Raw genomic sequence first — 20,805 nt, 5'->3', positions numbered from 1 at the left:
TCTTTCTGAGGACAGTGTGCTTTTTGGACCTGTCTGTCTGCCTACTCCCGTCTGGGCTGACATCTGGGGACAGGGGCTGTCCTTTGGGTGGAGAAGATGGACACACACAGCCCCTCCTGCCCAAACCCTCCTGGATGCTCACTGCATCCCAGAGGCACCCACGCCAGGGTAAAATCCAGCCCACTCAAAGGGGTTTATTCAATCAATGTTTTAATGGACTTCAACAGACAACACAGTTTCCATAGCAAAGGATCATCAGCCTCAACTTGTACAAAAACAGTTAAAAAACGTAAAAGCAACAAAACCTTAAAAAAACCCCAAAGAAACAAACAAAAAAACCCCAGTAAAAGGGCTATTCATTAAAAAAATATGATACAAAAGCACCTCTGCCTGCTCACACTTTTCCTGCCTCCTGGAATTTCTTAAACAGGGGCTCATCAGCCCGCAGGGGGAAGGTCAGGGCCCGTTTCTGGTAGAAGGTGGAATCCCCGGCCAGGTTGTCGATGACATCAGTCAGGAGATGGGCTCTCTCCACGGAGCTGCCCGGCGCGTCGTAGCCCAGGGCGGTGAAGTGCACGTGCAGGTGGTAGTAGGAGGGCTGGTAGTGCAGGTAGATGCGCAGCTGGGAGCCTGGCACCCCGAACCGCTTCGCTATGGCCTCCTAGGGACGGGAAACACACGGGTCAGGAACTGCCAGCACCTTGGGATGGACGGAAAGGAGCGCTCCTGGATGGCAAGGGAGGCACAGGGAAAGGCAGAAGGGATTTCTGCTTCCTCACTGCACGGGAGAGGGGGAAGCTGGGAAGGGCACAGCTCTTCCTGCCCTCTGAGCCTCGGCAGGGATGGAGTGATGACTCCAGCTGCCCCACTTTTCTCCCTCCGTGACGGGACGTCTCTCCACTCGTATCGTTTTTCCTTCCACCCTTATCACTCCGGCTCGTTCAGTGAGTGACAGCGATCCTGTTACCAGCGGTGTAATTAAAGCTATAAACAGCACCAGTGAACGCCGGCTCCGTGCGCTGCAATCCCCTGACTAATCTCTTAATTAATCTCCCACTTTCCCCGGTGCAATTACTTTCCAAATTCTAACGCGGTGAAGGAAAGAGAAGCTCCTGCACGTCCATCTACCGAACACACCCCGTGGAAAAACACGTCAGCTGCTGAGAACAGAAGGAGCCGGGGAGGAGGTTGTTGATATGGGGAGGATGGGGAGGTCACTGCTAACAGGAAGGATGGAGCACCCCTAAAGCACCTTGGACATGGCATGACCTGGGGAAGGTGCTGATGGAGAGCAGGGATCGGGGTCTCCAGGCAGAGAGAGCAGCACAGCCCTGTTTTGTGATTTATCATCTCCTGGTTATCGGTCCCCAGGCAGATGCTGTGCCAGAAAACACCAGCAGTGCCCTGGCAGAGGCAGCCAAGCCCTCCCTGGCCAGGACAGCGGTGTGGGACCAGCCTCAGGCTCACCTTGCCTTCCTGCAGGACGTTCCTCAGCAGCGGGAGGTGCTCGGCCGTGAGGTCCCGCAGAGATTTGATCTCCCGGCGGTGCACGACGGCCACCAGGTACAGGTCATCCAGCTGCAGAGACAGGGGGGGATGCAGGGGACACAGAGAGAGCAGATGGAGGCAGCAGCACTGTGGGCCTGACACACCATCCACGGCTCCCCAGGCTCTGTTATGCAGGGATACCTGTGTTACACAGGGGTACCAGCCCTCGTGTTCAACCCACACCCAGGCTGGGCTGAATCTCCCCATAGGGGATGTGCTCACCCACAAACCCACTGCACCTCAAAACATTTCTGGACAAGCTGGGGTTTGTCCAGGAATAAGCACAAGAGAACAGCCTCATCCCAGCCAACAAACAGTGGGATGACAAATGCCTTCTCACCTCGAGCACCGCGCTCGGTGCTGCCCCTGCACGTTCACAACATCTCCCTGAGCACCCCAAAAACGCTGTCCCTGTGGGACTGAGGCTGCAGACCTGGTGCAGGTGCCCACCCAGCTACGTGGGGGTCACCAAGGTGCCTGGGGTCTGCCAGCACCCCCCATGCACACTCCACAGCCTTCTCAAAGATTCATCTCCCTGCTCAGACGAGGATTTACAGCAAAACACAGAGGCCAAAATTGCAACTGTAGATTTTTCCCAGTGAAAAGCTTCCCACTTTTCCACTGTGCAAACAGCTGGCCACTCTCCAGTCACAGCAGTTCTATAAATAACAATTTTCAAGACTAACTGGTCACTGCACAACCCCAGGGCAGTGAAATATGCCCGCTCAGCAGCTCTCAGCCAGACCTTTGGCATCTCCTGGAGCTCTTATCACACCCAGTGTTTAACAAGACATAAGGTTGTGGATCATTACACTTTAAAAACATAAAAATCCCAGTCTCCTTCAGCTCAGTTTGTGACTTTCTAATACAAACAGTGGAAAGCAAAGGGTTTGGACATGTGAGACCCAGCAGATCTCTTCAGCACTGTGAGAAACCCACGTGGCTATTTAGAAACAGATGCTTGTGCCAAAGGATGCTCTCAGGACCCTCCACGGGGCTGTTCCATGTGATTCCCATGCACAGCTCCGGAAAAAGACACTGTATCAGGTCGTGCTCTTTGGCTCCAGGCTGGCTGGTGGGAGGGAAAGCAAACAGCTCCTCTCCTTAGAACAACATCTGCATGTTGCTGTTTGAAACAAATAAGCCTGTTGCTAAAAAGGCCCGGAATGATGTCATGCCAGGCAGCGCCTCAGGCAACGCCTCGGGCCTCCTGTGGGTTTGAAACCAACTCAAAAAGTTGTGGAGGGGAAAAAAAAACATATAAAAAAAAAAAACAAAGCTAAAAAACCCAACAATAACAAAAACTCCAAGAAACCACCTCCAACCACTACTGAGGCAGCGCCCAGAAGGTTGAGGCCGGCAGATTTCACAGCGTGAAGGAGAAATTTTCCTCCCATCCATCAGCCTCAAATAATTCCAGGTGAATTGGCAGGATTTGAGGGCCAGGTGCTAAGCGAGTGCGAGGCAATGCTGCTGACAGGATTTCTGGGGGAGGGCTCAGACAGCCCTGCTGGGAGCCGTGTGTGCCCACCGGGATCGGCTGCTGGGAGCCGTGTGTGCCCGCCGGGATCAGGATCAGCTGCTGGGAGCCGTGTGTGCCCACTGGGATCAGGATCGGCTGCTGGGAGCTGTGTGTGCCCGCCGGGATCGGCTGCTGGGAGCCGTGTGTGCCCACTGGGATCAGGATCAGCTGCTGGGAGCCGTGTGTGCCCACCGGGATCAGGATCGGCGGGAGGAGCTGGCGCTCCCGTCAGCCCCGGGGCCAGCGGCACCAGCTCTGGCTCAGAAGAAATTCCTTGGCTCAAAGGCAAAGCTGACAGCCCTTCCTGGGACGCTGGCTCGCCTGCCTGGGAACCAGCTCAGCAAAGGGCCCGGATAGCTCCGGGGATGACCGGGGTGCAGACAGCAACTCAGCAGTCAGGGAGAAATCCAGAAGATCCTGTTCAACACTCCAAGAGGCGACAGGAGCATGGGGAAACCTCCCCTAAGGACAAATCCTACCACTGAGGTGCTCCCTGACCGTGCCAGCTGGGAGGCATGGATGCGGCAGGTCTCCAGGGGAAGCTGAAGCACAAATTTTAGCCCAATCCTGATGTGAATTGCAAAGCTTGGTGGCAGCAAGGAAGGATTTCCACCAGAATGCTCATAACTGGGAAAGGGACAGCATGCTGCATGTTTCAGGGTCCCCAAATACTGCCCCCCTGGCAGGGCACTGACAGGGCACAGCGGCACAGCCTGAAAGCCTGACTTGTTGCAAAGTCCCTCCAGGAAGAAGGTCCTGCCTCCTGTGAACAAGTGGAAATTCAAGCTTGGTTACCCCATCACAGCTCAGCAGGGGATTTTTTGAGTAGCTGATGTGCAGGAATTCACGGGGAGCAGACACCTCCCTGCAGTGGTATCTGTGCTGCCCAAGTTACTCCCCGAGACAACTCAGCACTGCACCACAAACAGCTGCTCCCAGCACAGACACACAGGATGGTGCTGCCCACCACTGCAGGCTTCTGTTCCCACTTCTTTGAGTTTTAGTTCCATTTCTAAGCCTTAATCATATGGGAACTTTTCCTGCCTGCCACCTGCAGAAGCAGATGACGATCAGAAACACAAAGGGGAGTTTTTTATTTGACGCCACCAACTTCCCGGGGAAGGGGTGGGGTTTGTGTCTGGAGTTTCGTCTCCCCGAAAGTACAGCACAAAAGGGAGCTGGAGCACAAGGAAATACTTCTCAGTTTAGGATTACAGCCTGGGTTTAAAAGTCATTTTCACTCCCACGAGGGGTGAAGAAGCTGCTCAGCAGCCAAGGACCACCTGCTTAAAGCTGTGGAGGAGAGTTAATTGCAGCAGCCAAAGGGCAACATTCTTGCACCTAAAGTCAAGGCTTGCAAAAAAACCCCAGAGAAGTTCAGCAGGAATAAATACGCAGGATTTCAGTTATAAAAACCTCCCAACAACATTTGGGCTGATACAGGAGAGAAAGTGAACCCAAGAAATACATGCCAGCAGCAGTGAGAACAGCCTGGGTTCTGCAGCATCCACAGTCGGCACAAGTGTGAACACAAGGACACAGGCACCCACTAAAACTCTCATCAGGGTGCTGCTTGTAGCCTGAAAGGGGACATTTCTTCTGGATAACCTTCAGACAGGCAGCATTAGAGGAGCAAACCAACCTGGTTTTGATTCCACTTTAAATCTGGAACCAGAACAAAGCCATTGGAAGGGTCTGGGTTTTCATGGACGATTCTATCGGTCTCAGCTTTCTTTTCCAGGATATTATACACCCACTGAAAGAGAAACGTGATTTATAAACCAGCAGAGAATATAAAACCCAACATCTCAGGTGCATTTAGCCCAAGCTCATGGATTACTGCACATTCCCTGCCACTAGAACATAAAAAAACTCAACTCCAACGGCCTGATTTTTAAGATGACCAAATAATTTGTAGTTAATTGTCCATAAAGCCCTCCAACAACCAACAAACTACAGGATATTATGAGCACTTCAGTGAAAAGCAGTGGAACTCAGCTCTTGTGGGGCTCAGCACACACCACTTGCAGCACCATGGAGCTGTCTGCACTTTTTTATCCCCCCCCAGCTGCACCAAAATCTTTACAACAGGGTCTGGGAGGTAAACTTGGCTCATTTTGTTCCCTGTTCAAAGAGGAAGGCACAGATTGCTCACTAGCCTGAGCTGGATGCAGCCCTGGCTGCTGGCAGCTCCCAGGGGGGACACACAAAAGGCCTGTGTTTTTTGGGCAGTCACATCTCTTGGCTCCCTGGCTGATTAGGAAACAGCTCACCACTCTTCTTCTTCCATACTTATAGTTCCAGCCTCCAGACTTCTGTAAGCCCTGCTCTGGTTAATCCCCCCACGCTCCTCCTGCAAAGCAAAGCACCATTCAGAGGAGAATTTTGGAAATGGAACAGACCAGGGATAAGGGACAGAGTAAGACCAGAGAAAAGCATCTTTGCATTCCCTGGTTCCCAGCCTGAGCTCCAGCATCCTTCTTTACACCTCCAAAATGCACACTGTGCTCTAGCTTAAGCATTGCTGAGAGAGTCCCCAGCCATACCCCCAGAAGATAAAGTAAGGCAGCAGGAAATTGCTAGAGCCTGGAAGCTGAAAATGTTTGGAAACATCATTTTCCCCACCCAAATATGGGTATGGAACATTCTGGTTGCCCCAGGTGGGTAGGGGAGGTGCAGCCAGTCTCACAAACACACTGGTGGGTGCTGTGCACACCAGACACTTTAGGGGAACTCCATCCAGAGTTTAATTATTCTAATCAAAACTTAGGATCACTGTGAACTGACCTGAATACATCTGGAGGGAGAAAACAACCTCTCCTCCCCGATCTAGGTTTTTTTTTCCTAAATTTCTGGCCTTTTCTTCTCAGCAACAACATCTTGAAGATCAGATTCTCCAAGTGATTCCGCAAAGCACGGCACAAGCTCGCTGTGCTCCGTGACCCTGGGAGGAAAGCTCAGCAGGAAACTCAGCAGGAATTGGAAGTTTGGTCTTTGTTGGGGTTTTTGTGCTTGCTCTGATCACAAGTGCCAAGCTATCAGTGCCCTAAATAAGTTCACTGATCAGATGAGCTGAATTTTAAACCCAAGGCTGCCTCGTGATGGGGCAGATCCCCAGCTGACTGACTGTTTCTGCCGCTCCCAGCACAAGGCCAGCAAAGAAAACACATGTCCAGGGACTGGCACCACAATAAAACCATTATCCTGAAAGCATCCACGCTCTGCATCCTCCAGCAGGAAACACAGACTCCTCTGTGGTCCCCTGGTACTTCTGTTACCCTTCACATTTTCCTTTCCACTCGGCAAAAACAGCTGGATAAAGACAAGGAACAGCATTATCAAACCCCAGAGGTCGAGGACTGACTGTGCTGACCGTGATTCCTCAGCAGATGCTGCTGATGGTCACCAGGAATGTGTTTCCATGGACAGAAATCAGCTCACAAGCACTTGGTGGAAGAGGCAGAGTCAGAGCCCAAACCATTCCTGAGGGCAGCTGTTACACCAGGAAACTGAACAGCTTTGGGAGCAAAAGCATGGATAAAACATCCTACAGGCTGTGACCAGGTGAAAACACAGCCTTGCCTTTCTCCAGCTAATAAATGCTGCACTTTAATGCAGCAGGAAAGAGGTGGGGGGGTATCCAAGGCCCCCTGGTTGGTTTGGGGGGCTTATTTTTAATGGATCACCTCAGCAATCCCAGGATTGATTTTATTCCCCCTTCTGCACAGCCTGTCACAAATTGGTCCCTACAGACTTGTGTTCCTTTGATCCCTGAAGGAGAAAGATAGGGAGGTGAATGGTCAAAAAGGATAAAAACAGGGAAAAAGTCTGGGTCTCCCTGGGGCAAGGAGAACACTAAAAGTAACAGTTTCACCACACAGAATATGGACTGAAGGGCTGGATGGCAGGAGCTGCAGCCAAAGCCTGAGGAGTGAGTTCTGATGCAGGAATCTAAGAGCAATCTGTGCCTTTCCATTTCCCCCCCCGAGACTCCTAAAAAGCCCAGAGAACAGCACCAACGCCCAGGGAGCCACCCTTGGAAAGGAGGAGCGCCTCAGCTTTTCTCCAGAAACCTTGGGAAAGGCAACTTGGAGTACAGATCCAAGGCCAATGTTTTTCTGCAAAGATGGAAAAGGATGTCCCAGCCAGCCAGATGAGAGGGGGCAGCACTGCAGAGCTGACAACACAGCTGGGCACTCCCCAGCTCTCCAGCCTGGGCTCTGGAGGAGACTTTTGACAGCCCAGAGCATTGGAGATCAAAGACAGCAGGGGCAGGTGGTGTTTTCCATACCTGGATGCTGAAGCTCTGGGCCTGGATGAAGGGCAGGGTTATGTTCTGGTAATCCTCCCAGGTCTCCCGGATGAGGTGCACCTCGTGCCGCAGGTACTTCTGGATGTGTTTCTCCGTGGCAGGGTACACCACCGTGGCCTTGATCTCTAGGAACAAACACGGGGACCGAGTTAACCACCCACATTTGCCTCCTTCAGCCCCACCAACAAATCTGTTTTCCCTTTCAATAAAATGCCAGACTAAGACATTTCGAAGAGACACCACTAAAACAAGGTGAGGGAAAATGGACATGGAAAGCAAACAACTGCTTTAATCTCCCCCACTGCCGCTGCTTTTCTGCAGGAAGGAAGAGCCAACAACACAGCCAGGGCCTGTCTTTCCAGTCCAGGTGGAGGTGTTTGCTGTCTGGAAGGGTTTTCCCACACTTGTTCTTTCAGGCCTATCAGCAACATCAGGGCAGAGCTGGAGCTCCCAGGGCAGGGTTTATGTGCAGACAACCAGGATGAAAACACGACCCCAGGGACAGGGATGCTGCTTCCTCATACTCAAAGTTCACAGGATGCCACAAACCCAGAGGAGCTCCAAGGAGCAGCTCCTTTCCAGAGCTCTCAGGGTGCTTGGCCTTGAGCCTCAGGTGCAGGAGGCAATGAGGTCAAGGGCACAGGGACAGATCCAGAGCAAATAACATGGGCTGATGGGTCAACACAGTGCAGGATGAGCCGAGGGAAGAGGGCTGAGTGAGCCCCTGCCCACAAAGAGCATTTTCCCATTTACTCTGGCAGTAAGAAAACATTTTCTGTTTGCCTTGAGATTAGAACTTTGCTGTGTAATTTCTGTGGCATTAAACAGGATGCAAGTGCTTACCTTGTTGACCTGGCAGCTCTGACGTCGGCAGCAGTAAATCCTACCCACAGGGGTGAAACCCTCGGAAAACATCCCTCTTTGGCCGAGATTGGATGCGTGATACAGAGCCTGACACAGCTCCAAGGTGCTCCAAGGGCATGGAGTGCCTCTGCCTCCCCAGCTAACACAGAGCTGCCATAAACATCGATGCAAGGAGGAGAAAAGCCCCGTGAGCCCAGGCAGACCGGATCAGACTGAGGCACGTGGCTGGGGCACTGTGACCACCACAGCCCATGCCCAGGGTCTGCCATGGAAACCCACGACCAAAGCCACGCCTCGTGCCTTATATATGTTTATATGCTAGCCAGACCCTGAATATAAACACCTATTTGTTCCCAGAGCCAGGATTTAGGGTGGTTTGAGCCTTTTTTAGTTTTCTGGTTTCTGTTTTTTTAAGGTCGGTGCCGCACAAGCCCAGCGAGCTCTGCCTTTTCATTCCATGCCAAACCCAGCTTAATGAAATCCACAGGAAAATGCTGGTAACATGAAATATGAAAATGCAAACCACAAGGGCAGTCTGGTCTGATTCCCACCATACACATGTTCAAACAAGGTTGTTTTCCAGGACTCTATTAGCACTTCTAGCAGGATGATGTAATACCAAAGAAAAAAAAAAGACAAGGCTGTAGCTCTCCTCACTTAAAAAGACCAGCAAAGCACTGGGGAGAAAACAGAAAAGGGAAAATATAAAATACCACAGCCAGCCTCAGGCAGAAACTTCCACAGTTTAATTTTAGACCCCAAAACAAGAGCAGGGACTGCAGCAGAAAGCCCCTCCGTGCTGGGTGGTCATAACCACAGTGCCTGGGGGCATGGGGGACCCAGAATGCCTTCCCTGGCACCGCCCCAGTTTGGGGGGAGGGCTGATCATACTGGGGGAGAGCACTCAGGAGGCTTTAAACCAGAGATCACAGAACTCCTGAACGTGCAGCTGCGGCTGAGCAGATGTTTGCAAGAGGAGAGGGGGGAGAGGCTGCAGTTCACTAATGATCATTTCCCTTCTAAAGGTCTCATCAACCCCAAAACGTCCCAGCAATGCTAATCAGCATCAGTCACTGCAGCCAGAGAGGCTGTTTGATACCCACTCAGAGCCTCAGAGTCCTTAGGAGCTGTACACAGGATGCAAAGGCACAACTGAGCCCCGGCTTGGACATGGGAACATCCACTGCGAGACTGGGCTCGCCCCGGGATCGCTCCAGCGCTGGCACGGCCGCACGCTCCGCTTTCCAAGCCTGCTCCTGGCAGGCTCCTCGTGCACCGGAGCAGCACGTAGCCTGTGGGGCACCCCAAACCTGCCCCGGCCTGGGAACAGCCTAAGGAACCGCTGGACACATGAGGGGGGTCAGGGATTGTCTCCGCTCACACCTGACTCCCATCAGTTCCCAAATGCCAGCCCCAGGTATCACGGAGCATCTGGGGTTTATTCTGGAAGTCAGGACTGACCATCAATTAACTAGAGGTTATAAAAAAACCCTGGAGGTTTAACTGAAGAAACCTGGATGAGCAGGAGGTGCAAGTACTGCCATGGCAGAGGAAAACTGAGTGGGCTGTTCATCCTACAAAGAGTGTCTGAGGGCAAACACCACGCTGGGAAACTGCCCAGGAGAAAAGGAGGCTCAGAGTGACCAGACACACACTCCTCCCCTCTTCTGCTAAAAGACAAGAGAGGAGAACACAACCCAAGACACAAGAAGGATCAAAACACCGGCTCAGTTTGGGGAACTGAAGGGAAAAAGAGCTGAAGGCAGCTGTTGCCAGGAGGAGAGGAGGAAACACAAGGTAGAGAGAGCTCATGTACACAGGAAAGGGCACTCCAAACTCGCTAAGGATACCTCATCCCCTTTTGGGCCACACTGTCGCCAGGCTCTGCAAAAATTCCCCTCCAGGCCCACCCATGAGGAGAGGCCTGGTGGTGGCTTCTCCCCCCCCACTCAGCAGCACTGACATGGAGCACTGTCAGCCTGTTTTAAACAGATTTAAAGCTTCCAGGGAACCCAGAGGATCACACAGGGCAGGCAGGCACAACCTGTTTCTGCTTTTGGGCCCGTGGTGTGCTTTTTCCTCCCTCTGCTAGCAGGAAGCTGAGGGTTGGTTTATAACCTGCCTAATCAACTTGACCATCAAGTGCAGGAAGTTGCCAAGGCCAGGGAACAGCAGAGACGTTTCATTTGGTCTCTGACAGGTTTTCTTTGCCAGCCTTGTTCCTGCAGCACGCAGCTCTGGGCTGCCTTCCCATTACCAGGTGTCTCCTTGGATGCAGCCCTAACTAAATATATAATGCCCTAAGTCAATACATAATGTCTTAAGCCAACACACAGCATACAACCTCCCCCACCCCTGCTGCATTAACAGTTTATTTACTTCTAGGATCACAACTTCACAGGGGTCACATGGGAGCACCAAAGTCCAACCCAACCGCAGCCAGGTACGACACAGCTTTGCCTGGGAGCGCTGGGGCTCTTCTTAGTGAATGAATTAAAGCCCAAAAGGATAAAGCTTGCAAGAGCTCCCAGTCTCCACGGCCAGCACATGCCAGGACAAGCCAGAGGCGGTGCCAGGGACTCAGCCCAGGCTGCCTGGGCTCTGGGGCTCATCCCAGAGGACAGGGTGGGTTCAGCTGCAACAGCCACTGCAAAGGGGAAATCTGCAGGTTAGCAGCCCTCAAAACACAGAGCAAAGCATGGTGATACCTCCTACTGTCCCCCAAACCACCCCCACACTCACACAGCTTGAGGTTCCAGCATTTGATTTCAGTGTAAATGGGAGGTTTCTTGGCTGGGCAAGCCCCAGAGGCAGCTGGAGTATGGAAACACCAGGAGACAGACCGGCCTTCCCAGTGCAGCTCCAGCAAGTTTCTTCAGCTCCTCGCTGCCTGAAACCAGCCTCTTTTTGGGGCAGGGATCTTTTCATTCCACGCTCTCCTATTTTTCCCATAATTTCTCCACCCTGTGTTGGAGCAAGGGAGCCAGAGTATCTCCAGTTGTGCTTGGATTTACCTGTTTTTATTAAGCTTGAGCCCTGGGTAAAGGCTCCTTAAAGGACTGATAAGAGCCCTGACATCACACCAGCGTGGCTTTGGTGCCGTGGAACACACAGTCCTGGGAGACTTTTTGTTGCAAACATCAAGCTCTCCTTGCTGAATGGGTGTGAGGAGCTGGATGTCATCAGGGAACATGTTGATTGAACTGTCTGGCTTTTGCAATCGACCCCTGGCAGCAGGAACATCTTTCCTGTTATGAAGTCAGCCCTTTGTTTCCCTGCAAGGGAAAGGCCCAAGGCTTGGGTTTCCTCCACCACTATCTCTCTCACCTCTAGGCATAAGCTGCCTCTTAAATCAAGACAACATCCAGCAAGTGGCCTTAAAATAAGTCGTGCATTTTGGTAGCAGCAGCTCTGATACCACTACTCTTCACAAACTCGCTCACAAAAGTTCCCTCTCCTCACTCTGGGGGTTTGGGTCGCCCTTCAGATGAACTCTGACCATGACTAGCTGGTTTGGAAACGTTATATTCCATTTTAGCTTTGACAGATGCAGTAAAACCAATGAGCCGAGCAAGACTCATCTGGTGCCGCCTTCACGCCAGTGTGCTCCCAGCCCTAAAAAAAAAAAAATCTCATCTTTAAGCAGCAGCAGAGCGAAATTCATCTTCCCACAGCAAAATCCCTCTTCCCAGGTTGGAGGGGAGTCGTTTGCTCAAGTAACATGCTTTGTGTGGCCTCCCCTGCCCTGCCTTCCCCACACAAACAAGCCGTCAGGGCACAGGGCCTGCGCTGGCTTGACTGCGCCGAGGGAGCGGCACCCGACACGTCAGCGAGGACAGGGGGAAGGAAACCTCCACTGTCAGCTGTACGGAACTCCAGATGAATGAATGAACCCCAGGGACTTGGCACCACAGAGGTGGCATTGGGAATTGCACTTGGGAAAAGCAGAGGAACGGGGAGGCAGCTCCTCACCCCCTCGGCGCACCCGAGGCACGAGTGACCCGATGTCACCGTTTCCTCAGTCACCATTTCCTCAGTCTGGCGGTTTATCTGACCTTAGAAAGCAAGGGCTGAGTGGGGGGGGGCTCAGCTGCCCAGGGTGCTGTGAAACCCCTCCGGGGGAATTCCTTTATCCCACAATACCACAGCCCGGGATTGTCCCATGAACTGCTCACTGCCAAAGTTTGAGCTTTTCTACAAAATATTTTACTGTGTCTTGTACCCAGGTGTAAACCTGCAAGGACCAGGAGACAGACCCTGCATCTCTCTAATCCTGCATCCAGACCCCCTGCAAGGGCTCCCTGGGTCTCCACACAACCACTCACATTCCCAGGTCAGTCAAACCCCAACACTCTCTGCGGCCTCACAGGCCATTTCTCCAGTTTAGGTTTTTAAGCTGTATTCCTCATATCAACCTCGTCCCTGGGCCCCTGACTCAGCCCACAAGGGCGATTTCCTTCCCCTCCTGACACACACGGGTGTTTCCCGTGCCAGCCCAGCTGCCCTCCGGCCATGTACCCGCAGAACTGAGTGTTAATTGCTCAGAACTGAGTGTTAATTGCTCGGAAGGAAGAAGCCTCCTCGCTCTCAGCTCCCACATGAGGAGCTTGGAGAGCAGCTCCGGAGTCCACAGTGCCCTTCTGGTCTCCTGCCTGGGGGTGCTCAGCAAGCAGAGCAGTGCCAAGGAGGGGCTGGAAGCAAAGATGCACCACTGGGTAATAGTTCTGCAAAAACTACTTACCTTTTAAAGATGGATTTTAAAGTTCACTAAAGAGATAAAGCTCAGCAGAAAAAAAAGCCAGAGGCTTCTTCCCCCTTCAAAACCTGCAAGAGGGGTTCCACACCTGGCACAGGCCTTAGAGAAAGGAAGGAATTCTGCTATCAGAGTGGTGCTGGAGTTACACAGCGCTGCTGAAGGAAGGCAAAGGCTGGCAGGGCTGGGCTGGAGAGAGCCCTCGGGATTTCAGGCTTGCAATGCCACCTCGTGGGAATCAGTGCAACTCCTGCTGGAGCACAGCAGGAGCCCGAGCAGGAGCTTTTCCAGCTGGGGAAGCGCGGCTTTAACATCTTCCCACAGCATCCATGCTGTTACAGTGTTTTCCTGCCACTGAAACCTTCAATTTTGAGACTTCCACAGGCCAAGAGGAGCTTTGCACGACTCACAGGCTCCCAAATCCAGACAGTGCCTCCTCCTACACCGTGGGAACAGAGCTAAAACAGGAACGTTTTGGGGAAGGCATTCAAATATCCTGAAAATTTAATCTGGGACTGCAACAACGTCTTACTTAAAGGCAATCACTGAGATTAATTTTGCCTCTGTTAAACCTGGTTGGCTGTTATTGTGTTTATGGAAGAGCTGACATGGCATTTATCACTGCACTACCAGAATTAAATCACATACCAGCATTCATGTGGAATTAACTGTGGGAGGTGATTCTGCCCCTGTGTTCAGGTGAGGCTCCACCTGCAGAGCTGCCTCCAGCTCTGGGACCAACATCAGAAGGACATGGAGCTGTTGGAGTGACTCCAGAGGAGGCCACGGAGATGCTCCAGGGCTGGAGCCCCTCTGCTCTGAGCCAGGCTGGGAGAGCTGGGGGAGTTCAGCTGGAGAAGAGAAGGCTCCAGGGAGACCTGAGAGCCCCTTGCAGGGCCTAAAGGGGCTCCAGGAAAGTTGGAGAGGGACTGGGGACAAGGGATGGAGGGACAGGACACAGGGAATGGCTTCCCACTGCCAGAGGGCAGGGATAGATGGGATAGTGGGAAGAAATTGTTCCCTGTGAGGGTGATGAGGCCCTGGCACAGGTTGTCCAGAGAAGCTGTGGCTGCCCCATCCCTGGAAGTGTCCAAGGCCAGGCTGGACAGGGCTTGGAGCAACCTGGGCTGGTGGAAGGTGTCCCTGCCCATGGCAGGGGGTGGGAATGAGATGAGCTTTAACGTCCCCTCCAAACCAAACCATTCTGGGATTCCATGATTAAACTGAAGTGCTTGGCCTGCCCAAAGCCCAGAGTTGCTTCCCCTGGAGAGCACCACCAGTGCAGGACACCTTTCCACCGTGACAAGAACCCCTCTCACAGAGTGACAGTCTTCCACTGAAGCTCCCCAACGTGCCCATCTGTCCTTGTCACAGTCTGTGATTAACAGAGTTTGGTAACACACAGATGTGTGAAATCAGCAGGGAGATGGGGCCAATCCCCCAGCACTCGAGGTTACCAGCATCTGAAAACCCCTCAAACACGAGCTGCCTGCCCTTACCAGGGGACAGAGCCCATGAGGTGCCAACCCTGGGATGAGCAGGAGCTGCACCTGCTCTGCAGAGGCTGTTTTCAATTTAAACCTTCTGGGGAGAGACAACTCTTACCTGACTTACTTACAGCACTGACAAAAGCCCTGGACCCCCTAAGCCCCTCTGCACCTTTACACCAAGGCACAGAAGGGCTGCCCAGCAGCTCACTGAGCCACATGTCCATGGTGTGGGGAAAAGGGATATGGAGCAATATCCAAACCCTGGGAGTAAGACATTTCCTTCAGAGCAGCAATGACCCCCCAGCCTCCCCAGCTGGGCCTGGTGTGCTGCTGTCACCAAACCACAGCTGGGGTGGCAGAGCCATGTCCGGCAGCAGCACCTGTCTGTGTCGCTGCATCCTGCCCTCTGGAGCAGGAAGCACATCCCAGCATCCCAGCCCCTCTTCCCAGGATCCCAGCTGCTCTCCTGGGATCCCAGGCCCAGGGCACTCACCGCTCAGCTCCGGGGGAGGGCTCAGGTAGAAAGTGCAGTAAATGTCATTTTGCATCTGCAACTCTGCCTTTATCAGCTTCTTCAGCAAGTCCGGGATCTTCTCCTCCTGGAAAGGAGTCTTTTCCAGGATGACTACAGCATCTGTCCCCTCTCCAGAGAGGCCAGTCCTCTAGAATAAAAAAGGATAAAGTGGTCAGCAATCATGGGTCCAGTGCTGGGGGGGGAGTTTGAGGTCAGGCACCACAGCACACCCCTCACGGCCCCTCGTGTCCAAACCCCCTCCTAGTCCAGCCCATCCGAAAAGAAGAGGCAGGTTTGTCCTGAGGCACAGCAGGAATTTGCTCCCCATGAGGGAACACAGGTGATTTCTGGGGGAGCACGGGATGTGGGCAATGACTCAGCCCACCTGCACCTCCCTGGACACTCCCAGGATTCCCACTGACCCAACATCCCTGATTTCACCTCAGATGCTCCCCAGTTGACCAGGCAGTCAGAAAGCCAGGAACAGGGCAGAGACAGGTGTAGGGATTTGCACCATGGGCAGGGAGCACTCACTGCTGCCCTGCTCCAAGGAACCACAGCCCTGATCCGGACGTGGGCTCAGCAGGGTGGTTTTGGGAGGTGCTGGGTGTGGAACAGCCCCCACCCCGAATCACTCCTGCCTGTACAGGACCCAGGTGAGGCCTCACCACATGATGCAGTGAGAGCAACAGGACTCACCTGGGGCTCCCAACCCCACCAGGCTCACAGGGCAGAGAGAAGGTGTGGGAGCAGTTGTTCCCCACTGACCACAACCCACTGTCCTGAGACTGGGATGTACATCTCCAGAAGCCAAGGCACTTGCATGGTTCCCACACCACAGCCAGGCTCTCTGGCCAGGAAATTTCTGGACATAACACAAATTTCCCTATAATGCCACACAACGGACATGTCTATACTATTTACAGCCTCCGAGCCGGCATCCTGCTCGCATTCAGCACCGCTTTTCCCGGCAGGCACAAAAAGCAACAGTTACACCAATAAGAAAGAACAACCCGAGGCCTGCAGTAAGGGGCCGCAGCCGCCTCCTGCCCCGGCGTGGCTGGATTTGGGATGGGATGCCTGGAGGTTTCCCGGGGGCTGGATCGGGGGCGTGGTCGCGGAAAGGGGGCGTGGCCTTCCCGGCGCACGCCGCGGTGGGCGGGGCCGAGCCCCCAGGAGGGAACATGGCGGCTGCCCCAAGTGGCCACCCCCCGCCGCCGCCGGTACCTCCGCGTGCAGGAACATGGTCTTGTCCCGCGCCGACTCCCGCAGGACGCGCCGCACCCGCAGATCCGACAGCGAGAAGGCGGCGGCGGCCCCGCCATTCTCAGTCTCGCCCTCCTCCTCCGACCGCTTCCTCTTCAGCTGAGGGGTCCCCGCCATGGCGCGCGCGCGGGGCCCTCCCCGCGCAGTGCGCATGCGCGGCGCCGGGAAACGCGCGGCCCCAGAGTGCCCCCTTGCGGCCCGGAGGTGTCACACGGACCCCCCCCGGCTCCTCCCCCCGCCAAAGCCGCGAACCGCGCACGGAGACGGAAATAAAAACCAGGACAAACGCCACAATTTTAAACGGCTGCATTTTCGTAGTCCCGACGAGCCCGTGGCAACGTCTACCCTGCCTTGTCCTGCCCGCAGCCCGGCAGGCATCATGTCAGCTCGGTGGGGGTCCCGGGGGTGTCAGAGCCCCCCAGGACAAGGAGCACCAGCGCCGTAAGGAGCTCTGGAGATTCCCAGACCCACCCGATGCCAGAGCTTAGTGTTTGCGTGATGGATATCCCTGTCCCTGTCCCCGCCAGAGGGGTTTCCAGCCACTGGGGTGGAGGTCACACCACCAGCCCACTGTCCCCCACATTGGTGGGGAACTCCCCATTTGCTTCCCAGGTCTGCTCAGAGTGTCTCAGTGTGATGGGTCCATCGGGACGTGGCTGCATCCAGACCTGGAGGTGACAGCTCTGTGACATCCGTGGGGATGCATCAGCCTGCTCCCAGCACTACTCCATCCCACTCGTGGAGCTCCGACACAGCTCCTGAAGGTCTGCAGAGCAGATGAGCCCCATTAGCAACCAATTAACCTAAAAATCAACTCTTTAAATAAATTTACAGGATCTGGTGCCTTCCCATGGTCCTTATCCCAAGAGAGTGACATCTGACCAGCATCCCAGAGGATACTCACAGCGCAGGACAGAGTCCCTGATCTGCCTGAAGCTGCTCTCCTTCAGCGCCATGGAGATGTAGTAGATGTTCCGCAGCTCCTTGGGGTACTCCCTGCGATCCACGCCCCTCAGCACCGGGATGGTACGCCCGTCGGCCACGGGGGCCTCAGCCAGCGCCTGGTGCATCTGGAACTGGCACCAGGGGTCCCTGAGGAAGGCGGGGGTGATGAGCAGCACCCAGCAGTGGCTGCCCCGCACGGCGTCGCACAGCTCCGCGCCCAGCGCGCCGCCCGCCGCCGCGTCCCGCAGCTGCAGGAAGCAGCGCAGGCTCTCAGGCTGCCCCTCCAGGTAGGACACCAGCTCCTCCACCAGCTCCAGGTCCCCCTCGCTGTGGCACACGCACACGTCGTAGCTCTTGCCCCAGCGGGGGCTGTCCGAGGCGCTGATGTCCGGCGCTGGCACGGGCGACAGCGGGATGGAGCTGGTCGAGCAGCTGGAGCTCTTGGCAGAGGAGGAGGAGGAGGAAGAAGGTGAGGATGAAGAGGAGTGGCTGGAGTTGAGGCTGCTCTCCACCGAACTGGGCTTGGGCTTGTGCAGGAGCCGCCTAAACCAGCCTGTGGAGTGAGGCTGCAGTGAGGTCTGGGGGGCTCAGCACCCCCCGGGCTTCCCAAGCACAGCAGGGCCAAGTCAGCAGGATGGGAAGGGCTGGGCAGGATCTCACCCTGACCCCCCAAAACCACCCTGGTCCCAAAACCTGGGCTGCCACTGACACCTGGATGCTGTCACATCATGGAGGGGATGGAAGCAGAGGGTTCATGCGCACACTCACCAGCCATAGCAGGCAGCACGCTGCTCAGCTGCCGATGGCCAATGGGAAACCTCTGCTGGGAGCAGAAAAGAGGGATAAAAAACAGAGATGAGGAGAGCAGGAATGGTTCTGGGGTGGGTCTCAGCCCCAGTGGCTCAGCAGCATCTGTTCCAGGGATGTAGAGCTCCGAGATGTTCTCAAGCAGCCCCAAAACCACCCCCATCAGGGTTTTCCACATCTGCCTTGCCAGAATTTGCAGTGAAGGAGCGTTTGCCTGTGCTGGATACACACCTGCAGCGAGCAAGGCCGAGAGCTGACAGGCAGGAGAGACCCTCATTCCCAGCAGCAGGGAAAGGATCCTGTGGAAGGGAAAAGGATCAGCAGGGATCACCAGGGATGGACTGGCTGCTGGCAAACCAGAGACAGCACAGGTAATGCCCAGAGCTGGGCATCCTTGGTGCCATCTGCCATTCCTGCCTGTTCCCAGCCAGCTCCTGCCATCCCATACCCTGCTCCTGAGGGCACCCAGGAGCAGCAACATGGGAAACAGCTGCTGTTTCCCACTGCTGGCATCACCCCTCCCAAAACTGTACACCCCAAGTCACACTAAAGCCTTTCCCCTACTCCAAAAACAGCGCAGGACCCCGGCACACCCATGGAAACCACAGTGCCCCAGTGTGTCTGGAACAATGAGCAGGGACAGTGGGAGATACCCACCTGGAATGCAGGGCTCTGGCACCACAGCAGGGAAGGGGGATGCATCAGCCCCTGTGTTCGTCAAGGAAAGAGACCTGGGATTACCTAGGTGGGAAAAGAGGGACAGATTGCAGTGTGTTCACTCTGGAGTCCCACAGGATCCACGGTGAATGGCAAGGCTGATGCATCCTTACAGCTTCCACATCCGGGAGTGCTTCCCAATGAAAGTGCCCCTACGTGGAAGGGAGGACAGGGGCAGACACCAGCTTCCAGGGACAGAGTGCAGGAGCTGCCCCGTCCCTCCCGTGCCCGCTCCCCGCAGTGCCCCCGACCAGCAGCAGCCCCAGCCTCGGCCGGGACACATGAAAGCAGATGGGGGAAGCGAGCCGGGAGCGCGGGGAGGGGAAGCCGGGCCTCCCCGGGTCCTCCCTCCCACATCCGCCGCTGCCATCACTGCCTGGGCGTCGCCGTGCCCAGCCCTCCCCGGCAGCCGCCCACTGCCTGCTTCCGAAACTAAGCACAGACAGGTTCATCTCTGCCACTCTCGCTTGTTTTAAAGAGTTAAATTTAGCCGACAAGGCATTCCCCACCCCACCCCAAAATCCCCCCTGCCTCTCTCCCTTTCCAGGTCACATCTGCCCATTGCTGCTGGTGGCAGCCACTGCCTTCATCCCCTCATCACCCTCACCCCCTCCAGTGCCTGGTGATTTCTCCATGCCCTGTGGGAGACGGGTTCCAGGTGAGTCCTGGTGCCAGCCCCCAGGGATTTAGGGGGGTCTCAAGGGGCTGCACGCCCACCCAGCTTCCTGCCAGGATGTTCCTGGCATGGGGCTGCCCAGATGTGTTCCATGCTGGGGGACAGTGTGGGGACCTCTGAGGTGGACACTAAACCCTCCCCCACCGTGTCTGAGCTGGTGGCTGGGGGTGATCCAGGAGGTGTCCCATGCCTCCTATGACACCGGGAGGTGGGTGACTGGAGGTGCAGCCCTGGTGCTGAGCCTCTCCCACCTCACCCTGAAAGACAGCAGAGCCCCCTTGACCTACAAGTGCCTGCAGAGGCTCCTGGCATCCCTGGGAGCCCTGGGGAAGGCAGCCCTGGCACTCACACAGGAGCATCTCCAAGGGGAGGAGCTGAGCATGGAGATGGGTCAGCATCTCCCACTGTTCACCTGGAGCAGCGACTGGGATGACAACCCCCCACACCTCCGTGCCTGGGGAAGCAAGTATTTCCCTCAGGGATAAGCCCCAAGTTCTCCGACCTCCCCGAGGTCACCGCTCGTCCCCTGGTGACCCATTTCCCATTAATCCCTGCCCCGGCACTGCTGCCACCGCCCCGAAAACCAACTCCCTGCCCGAGGACACGGCCCAGAGTCACCTGCCCGTGTGAGTCACCTCACCTGGAGACCCCCCCGAGCCGCCCCAGGGGGGGAACCTGAATGAGGGGGAACCCGCGGGTCCCGAGGGGCAGCACCTCCACCCGCACCAGCGATAACGGGACCAGTCCTAAAAGAATCCATTCATAGCAGTTAAGCAGGCACGGTTCGATTCACAGCGTGCCCGGGCACACCAGCACCTGTCTGAAATCCCTGCAGCACCAATTTCAGGTCGGTCAACGCGGGGAGCCCGCCTGTGGAACTGGGAACTGGTGAGGACAGGGTGCTGCAAGGCAGGGTCAAACACAGGTGTTCGGGTGAGAAAATAAAGACGATTTCCTCCCTAAACACATGATCAACGTGCTTTCACTTATGCCGCCAATAAAAAGCGATGCGCAGCTACCCAGAAGCCAAAGAATAGCTTTCCTCCCTGGAGAGCTGCAAATACACCCAAATCCCGACACACAGATGCCTGAAAGCATCGCAGTGGCCGCTCCGGGCCGGGCTCCACTTGTACCTCGCAGGGCTGGAGACGCTGTCGCACAGACACGAAGGCAGGTGGCGGCAGGGGTACCAGGACACTGCCAGGCCCACAGCAGCTGTCCCGGGCAGAGCGGTGTGAGCGGCGATGTCAGACCCGGTCCCTCACACCGCCACCCGTCCGCCGCCACCTCACAGCTGTCCCGGGCAGAGCGCCGAGTGACGCTGCCAGACCCGCTCCCCGTCACCTCACAGCCCGTGACTGCAGCACGCATGCGCACAGCGCCTTTTATAG

The 20,805-nt window shown here is 55.3% G+C and overlaps 2 protein-coding genes across 4 annotated transcripts; both read right to left on the bottom strand.

Moving 5' to 3' along the window:
- Positions 1-193: 193 nt before the first annotated feature.
- On the bottom strand, positions 194-16,405 carry DCPS (decapping enzyme, scavenger). The gene is made up of 6 exons (XM_050323060.1): positions 16,231-16,405; positions 14,983-15,151; positions 7,362-7,507; positions 4,713-4,826; positions 1,468-1,578; positions 194-661 (listed from the first exon to the last, which is right to left on the bottom strand). Exons 1-6 carry the CDS (start codon positions 16,384-16,386, stop codon positions 395-397), a joined length of 963 nt encoding a protein of 320 aa, XP_050179017.1. The 5' UTR covers positions 16,387-16,405; the 3' UTR covers positions 194-394.
- Positions 16,406-16,560: 155 nt separating this feature from the next.
- On the bottom strand, positions 16,561-20,750 carry TIRAP (TIR domain containing adaptor protein). 3 transcript variants are annotated; one of them, XM_050322947.1, is made up of 6 exons: positions 20,548-20,750; positions 18,679-18,762; positions 18,253-18,320; positions 17,983-18,037; positions 17,174-17,767; positions 16,561-17,035 (listed from the first exon to the last, which is right to left on the bottom strand). In XM_050322947.1, exons 4-6 carry the CDS (start codon positions 17,987-17,989, stop codon positions 16,992-16,994), a joined length of 645 nt encoding a protein of 214 aa, XP_050178904.1. In that variant the 5' UTR covers positions 17,990-18,037; positions 18,253-18,320; positions 18,679-18,762; positions 20,548-20,750; the 3' UTR covers positions 16,561-16,991. The 3 variants fall into 3 exon arrangements, with proteins under 3 accessions (XP_050178904.1, XP_050178902.1, XP_050178905.1); XM_050322945.1 differs by having other exon boundaries at positions 17,983-18,034; XM_050322948.1 differs by lacking the exon at positions 20,548-20,750 and adding an exon at positions 18,852-19,020 and having other exon boundaries at positions 17,983-18,034.
- Positions 20,751-20,805: the final 55 nt, after the last annotated feature.

Source organism: Myiozetetes cayanensis, unplaced genomic scaffold (assembly GCF_022539395.1).
Source record: "Myiozetetes cayanensis isolate MyiCay16 unplaced genomic scaffold, myiCay2020 scf29, whole genome shotgun sequence".
Taxonomy (NCBI): domain Eukaryota; kingdom Metazoa; phylum Chordata; class Aves; order Passeriformes; family Tyrannidae; genus Myiozetetes; species Myiozetetes cayanensis.
Note: the sequence above shows the minus strand (reverse complement) of the source record. Positions and strands in the feature narration are given on the sequence as shown.

Coding starts and splice junctions, on each gene's coding strand:
- TIRAP (XM_050322947.1), bottom strand. Junction 17,036..17,173: donor CAGGGACTCTGTCCTGCGCT/GTGAGTATCCTC, acceptor TCTGCTCTGCAG/ACCTTCAGGAGCTGTGTCGG.
- DCPS (XM_050323060.1), bottom strand. CDS start 16,386: ATGGCGGGGACCCCTCAGCTGAAGAGGAAGCGGTCGGAGGAGGAGGGC. Junction 4,827..7,361: donor CCCAGAGCTTCAGCATCCAG/GTATGGAAAACA, acceptor TTTCTCTTTCAG/TGGGTGTATAATATCCTGGA. Junction 662..1,467: donor ACGTCCTGCAGGAAGGCAAG/GTGAGCCTGAGG, acceptor TCCCGTCCCTAG/GAGGCCATAGCGAAGCGGTT.